Source organism: Sphaeroforma arctica (assembly GCF_001186125.1).
Source record: "Sphaeroforma arctica JP610 unplaced genomic scaffold supercont1.772, whole genome shotgun sequence".
Lineage (NCBI taxonomy): Eukaryota > Ichthyosporea > Ichthyophonida > Sphaeroforma > Sphaeroforma arctica.
The window spans coordinates 3359-9701 of NW_014039786.1; the positions used below are offsets into that span (position 1 = coordinate 3359).

The window sequence follows — 6343 nt, forward strand, 5'->3', positions numbered from 1 at the left end:
CTGGACACATTACATTCCCCACCAGTCTCTCAATACAATGTGAAAAGGTATTCATATGCTGAAATTATGATACTCAGGGATGGTTTATGGTATTAGGGCTTCAGCGACTTACTAATCAATACCAAATTTTACATTATAAGTGTGCAAAAGTCAAGTTTCTTGGGATCGATACATGAATGAAAATCTGGTTTGTTTTACACTAAAGGATCATTTGAGTTCCCGGGTATGCCTTCGTGGAAAAACACTAACAGGTACGAATCGGTCAACTTTGTGCAATTCCTAGTCTGTAGATACGTATATTGATCTTAGCATACAGGGAACCAAAGCCAGAGCGGATCCTTCTACGGGCATCCTTCTGCGGGCTAGTTGATCGCGAAACATATCATGGATATCGGCTTCACTTTAAAATCATGTGGGAACCCGATTTTGATCTCGTCCCGGGAAATATATAAATAATATTTGCGACCATCATGCCAAATCAGAATTTGGGTTTCAAAAATTTGCCCGCCCACATAGATATTTTATACTAATTTGCATTCAAGTAAGGCTCAGGAGGATCGTCTCTCGATGAAGTTGATGCGAGGCTTGATACGCTGCCGGGATAAGACTAGCATCGCACTTCAGTAGTAGAGGTTGAAGGATCCAATTGCACTGCAGAACAAGGCATCGGACGATTCCTTAGCCGTAACGTATGTAATTTTATGATATGGTAAGAAATATCGCAAATATTGCAATTTTCGACATATACTTGCCAGGTTTGGTCCTCGTATGAACAATGTGGTGTCAACGGTGTGTGGTGATATAGCTATTCCGATTTTCCATAATGTCAAATGATGCACTCACACTTTCTAAGCGAGACTTCTGCATATCCTGAATCATAAAGTACTAATTAATTTGAAATCTCGGTGTGGAGCCTTGTGATCTGGACTGTATATGAGGATTCATATCTGGACTGTAAATGAGGATTGTCCTGAATTGACCGAGACATGTTTAGACAGCTACGAGACATATTAGACAAATCAGCTATCTTTAGTCCACACATATATTTCGGTTGATCTGAGGTTGGTGTCTGATCAGAATTTTGACAACAGCATTTTTAATATTGCACTCAGTCATCCTCAAATGCTCGCTATAGGCGACTATTTCAAGCAGGATCAGAGAGTTCACAATGTATATTCTTATGAGATGGTATACGGCTTGTAAACATTTCGTATGGTCAACAATTCGAATTATAATGTGAAGAACCCTGTCAGGTTGCTCTGTACAGCAGCTCGCAAGTTTGTAAGATTTCTCGTATTCACTGTATTACTATGTTTGCTGGTGAAACTTCTGATATATCCTATTACTGTACTCTTCCAGCGGCACGCTGCAATATTTCATGTGTAGACGTGCAGATGTAGACGTTTATCGTTCTCTGGATGATGTTTCAAATTCTCTGCGTGTAATTATGAGATACCATGTTCAGACTGGTATTTCGCTCGAAACACAGCTCAATTATTCGTCGTGTGCAAGTGAGAGTCAAGAGAGATCAATTTGGACTATCTGGTATTGCACGCCATAGCATCAGTGTCGCCTACACTTTTTATTGTGAGAGTTGATGGTACCAGAAGCATGGTATATTGTTTTTAAACATATATTTCGAAGTCAAAGTAAGAAAACACTTTCGACCTCTTCTGACCTAACTTGAAACCTATCTGTCGCATCATCAGAAAAAACCTGTTGTCATTTCTTCTAATCCCATCAACACTATCGTCAACACACTCCGCCAGGAAGAATAAAAATCTCTTGTTTTCGTGAGTGGCGAAAAATTGCTTGTGCTAAAGGTTAGGCTTTACACGCACTAGCTGGGGAGGTCGATAAACACGGGCAACGGAGCTCGAGACTGAGAATTGCAGGGTAGTACTTCAGACCGTGTCGAGAGTTTCTTGCCCACTGAGTCATACACACCTTGACATGTTGAAAGAGCGCGACATGAATCATAACACAAATACGCAGCGAACAGCAAACTCTGATGGTGCTCCAGTGAAAATGGGTCGCGTTGTAAATTTCATTGATGTCGATGATCTGGACAGCGACGAAACCGGAAATTACGGCCCAATGCCACCTGCTGTAGGCATGTCAAAGAGCAAAGTATCTCGTGTTAATGCGCCTCGAGCTCAATCGCATGCATCGGCGGCGAACAGTGCCAGGACTATCAAGCAAGATAGTAAGCAAAACTCGCTGTCCAAGACTATGAATGCGAAACCCTGTGCCAGCGCTGCGAGTCTCAATGCGAACAGTTCTGTCAGCAATAAGAAGAGCTCTTCACCTGGTCCTGTAGTTCCGGCGATTGGCTCTACAACAATGCAAAAAAGAGTGATAAGTAACATAGAAGGCATACCGAAAAAAGCGTTGGCAGGCCCAAATGCACAACTTGATAGCCCCCCACCCGCTACAATACCGCTTACCGAGGTATGTTAAAGTGCTTTTCTGAAAATTGCGTTATTATCACTGTACCTCGCGAGTCAACGAGTCAATCGTCAGACTTTGAGTTAAACGTTTACATCTGCACTTTCAAGCCATTTACTGAGGCACATTCACTATAGTTTGTTGCCTCGTACCTTTTCTTCACTTAATTGCTGGTATCAATGAGGATCAACAGTTGGACGTGAATTTTTTCCAGGATTGCAGAAACATAAAGCTTTTGCAAGCCCCCCAATCATAGGAGAAACACACATTTATAAACTTATAACACGCTAAATTCCCGCTTACAGACACAGTTCGACCCAAAATCGTCGGATAAGGCCATAAATTATTTGAAAAGGCCGCGTCGAAAATCATCTGGAGCCGGCAACACAGTGGTCTCTACAGAAGAACAACTAGGCGGTAACAGTACTAGCGAGGACAGAAAAACCGTCTTACACGCGGTCGAAAGTGGGACACAATCCCAAGTCCAGAAACGATCACAAATTTCGCCTAGTAATTATGCTCCGTCACAGGCACAAATATCGTCCTTGGTCGGCACAGCTAAGGGTAGCCTTAACATTAGAGTGGGCCCCGATGGAGTTGTTAATATGAGTACGGACGATGAAGATAACTCGCCCCCACCGAAGGCAGTGAAGCTGTCGCCGCCTCCGGCAAGAGAAAAGCCACAGTCACAGCACAGCATACAGAGACCGAATCGAAATAGGGTCAAGAGGAAAATAGAGAATGTGGCGCACACAGAGACTGTGCCGCGGAAAAGCACACATGTTAATTCGGACGATAGGCCCATGGCGATGAATACGAACACGAACACGAACACTAACACTAACGCGACTACATACACGAACGCGACGAAGTTGGATACGAGCACAGGCACGATAAAGACAGCGAATACAAAGCCGAGCACCACCTCCAGGAAGACCACGGACGGTAAATCTGCTACGACTAGGCGGAGAGTCGTACCGTATTTACTTGAGTCCGGTTCCGATACACTCAGCAAAAGGTACGGAAATGCGTGGCAAGGGCTCTTGGGCCAAATTTTGTTGTGAGCGATCATCGGGGCCTACTGCACATTATATAATCCTCAATGTCCCTATTATTCCATTTGGCATACAACCCATGCACGTTCAATTCAAGGGGACGTGCGTATGGCTATACCCTAGACTCACCCCTGTTGAATTTCACTCACGTATTGTAATTCGCCGTGCTCATATCAGCTATGCTTGTTATAGACAACCTCGCTGGCGTTTCGAGATCCAATTGCGTACGGTGTATGTCGATCTTACTTCTTTTTGGTTCAATACTGAGCAGGGGAGTTAGGATAACTAGCAGGAGCAGCTATCGAACGACCGAACAACTGGATAGCTCATCGGAGGATGACGACGATAGTGATGGAACTCCAGGCCCCCCTGCTGCGCTGGTATGGGGTAAAAGGGATAAGTTGTATAAACCTGCAGGTATATCGCAAAAGCAGAAGGGCGGGATGTCCAACAGTGGCTTAATATCGAGGAATGGAACGAAAACGAAAGCGGAGAGTATAGTATGTAGTATTGCAAATGGTGCTGACATGAAACCGTGGGATAGAAGTACGTCAGCTACCGGAATAGTCCATGTCAAGCGCCCTAAGTACTTAGACTGTCAAAGTGAGCAGATAGGGGCATGGCGAAAGAAGAAAACATCAAAGACAAAGCATAACCTGTCCTTCGATAAGACTGGTATGTCAGTGTAGGTTGCTTTACTTTTGCGTATTTGTCAATGCCCACACAAGCGATGAATGTTTATTATAGTCAGGATGAAGCGTGTAGTTACATTTACAATCCATATGTAGAGTAGACGAAATTATTCTCATTTTTGTTATTTTCTTATCGTTCCATTGGCATGTATATACCTGAGCTGTCTTTTTATTTTTCACACTACCCAGGCAACGTAAAGGGATACAGCAGTATCATGCGTTCACAAATGGACATCGCTATCCGAGCAGCGGAATTATCGCGACATACTGAATACAAGGAAACTGATCGTGAAAAATTAGGCGTGGATGACCTTACGGGCGACGACGTGATACTTGATATACTGGAGAATGCTGTGCTTATATTGGATGATAATGGAGACGAGAACGAGTCCATCTACGGGTATTTTGTAGACGAACCCTGCCCTGCGTCCAGCACTCAGAGATCACGGGCTCGGAATAGTGATGAGTCTCGGGTCCCAATGGAGCTGCCTACGAAGCCCCCAGTAGTAGAACGTGGAGTTGCGAACAATAAGGCCATTGTAAACACAACAGATGAGCATAGCATGCAGGGTCCTTCACGTGTTAATGAAAATACGCTCTCAAAGCGTCCAGAATCCGCACTATCGCAGGCACAGGCTTTTTCACTGCCTGCACGCGTCACTAGACGGTCGGGTTCCGTATATGCGGGCGAGAAGAAGGGCCGGACATCAGAGGAGATGTTTCAGCAGATCGCTTCCCGCAATGAGAGCAGACCGTATGTATAAGAAGCGTGTGTTATTCTTTCTATTTGAGAAGTTCAGTATGCGCTTCGTTTCTGACAGGCACAGTCGGTGGGGCTCTTAGCTACGAACATCTAGCACGTCGATGATTGTTTATTAAGTCACCACGCGTTGTTTTTTTGTATCCTGTCGGAATCGGCATTGTATTTGCGGCGTGGGACAAGAGGTTTTAGATAAGAGCACTTGGATTTCCTCATGTATGTAGCGGTCTCAACCTATCACAGTTGGAACAGCATCGCAAAAGGTCGTCGAATGACCAATGAGGGCAATATGGTCGATGCCGCAGAGGAGCAACGGCTCAAGGAGCAGAGTAAAAAGGTAAGCGTCACGTCTTGTAAAATATTTTGTATCCGGACACGTTTGTAGGCACCATAGGAGTGCCATCGAAAACAGGAATTTTGACTTATGGAGGGCTTGTGGCATGTCGTGCAATTCACTGTATCCCGGGTAGCACTAAATTTGAATATCCCGGGGTTTCTCACGTAGTTCTACCGCGAGCAGTTGCAATTGGAGCGGGATGTGTTCGGGTTTGACCACACGCCATATACGCCGGACTTTGTACCAGCGGAATCGGTATGTAAACGCTTCAGGATGATTTCCAATTTTCATGAATGAATGTACCTTGCTCATGCTTGATACATTGTTCTGCGTCGGAGACTTTATACGGACTATGCGGGCTGTCGTATAAATTCTTGGCGCCAGTTTCAATGATACTCTTTCCAGGCATTATCTGGTTTTGAGAGTATAGCATTATGTATTCCGCACACACACAAGTACTAGAGCTATGTATCTGCAAAGAGTACAGTAAACCAAGGAATACTCATTCACAATAATCCATACACTGATACTGATCATGCTTAACTTGTACTTCACCTTCATTCATCGTGCCGTGTGCAGCCGGAACCAGAGGAAGAAGTGGAGCACAATAATCATTGCAGCACTTGCTGTATGTGAAGCTGTCATGAATGAAGCCATTTTTTGGACGTCTTGTTGTTGTCCCTGTTCATTCGTTATCAGTACTCATGACTGCACTTCTGTATGGGTTGACGAGACTGAGACTATACAAATCTATTTTTTCCCGGTGGGCTATTGTTGTATGCTATCCGCCAGGTCGTATTCACTTCATTTCGTTCGAATACGAACATTTTAGACTAGTTGAATTCGCAAATCGTCAATGTACATTGATCATTCTATGTATACACACGCACATACACACACATGCACACACATGCACACACATGCACAAACATACACACACACACACACACACAACACACAAACACACACACACACACACACACACACGACACACACACACACACACACACACAACACACACACGACACACACTACACACACACACACACAC

General features: G+C 44.3%; 2 protein-coding genes across 3 annotated transcripts in view; both read left to right on the plus strand.

Moving 5' to 3' along the window:
• The first annotated feature begins 495 nt into the window (after positions 1–495).
• Positions 496–3596, plus strand: SARC_08510 (hypothetical protein). Its single transcript, XM_014297504.1, has 3 exons — positions 496–689; positions 1770–2451; positions 2754–3596. Exons 2-3 carry the CDS (start codon positions 1954–1956, stop codon positions 3510–3512), a joined length of 1257 nt encoding a protein of 418 aa, XP_014152979.1. The 5' UTR covers positions 496–689; positions 1770–1953; the 3' UTR covers positions 3513–3596.
• Positions 3597–3682: 86 nt separating this feature from the next.
• SARC_08511 overlaps positions 3683–6343 on the plus strand; it is a gene marked incomplete at its 5' end in the record, with an annotated part of 8109 nt that continues 5448 nt past the window's right edge. For both annotated transcript variants that reach the window (XM_014297506.1, XM_014297505.1), the window contains 5 exons: positions 3683–4178; positions 4385–4949; positions 5199–5292; positions 5461–5547; positions 5872–5920. In XM_014297506.1, coding sequence (XP_014152981.1) covers positions 3683–4178; positions 4385–4949; positions 5199–5292; positions 5461–5547; positions 5872–5920 — 1291 coding nt within the window. The remainder of the gene's footprint in view (positions 4179–4384; positions 4950–5198; positions 5293–5460; positions 5548–5871; positions 5921–6343) is intronic.

Excerpts from the sequence above, each read along its gene's own strand:
- SARC_08510 (XM_014297504.1), top strand. The coding sequence starts at position 1,954 with ATGTTGAAAGAGCGCGACATGAATCATAACACAAATACGCAGCGAACA. Across the intron at positions 2,452-2,753 it reads CTACAATACCGCTTACCGAG|ACACAGTTCGACCCAAAATC; the intron begins GTATGTTAAAGT and ends TCCCGCTTACAG.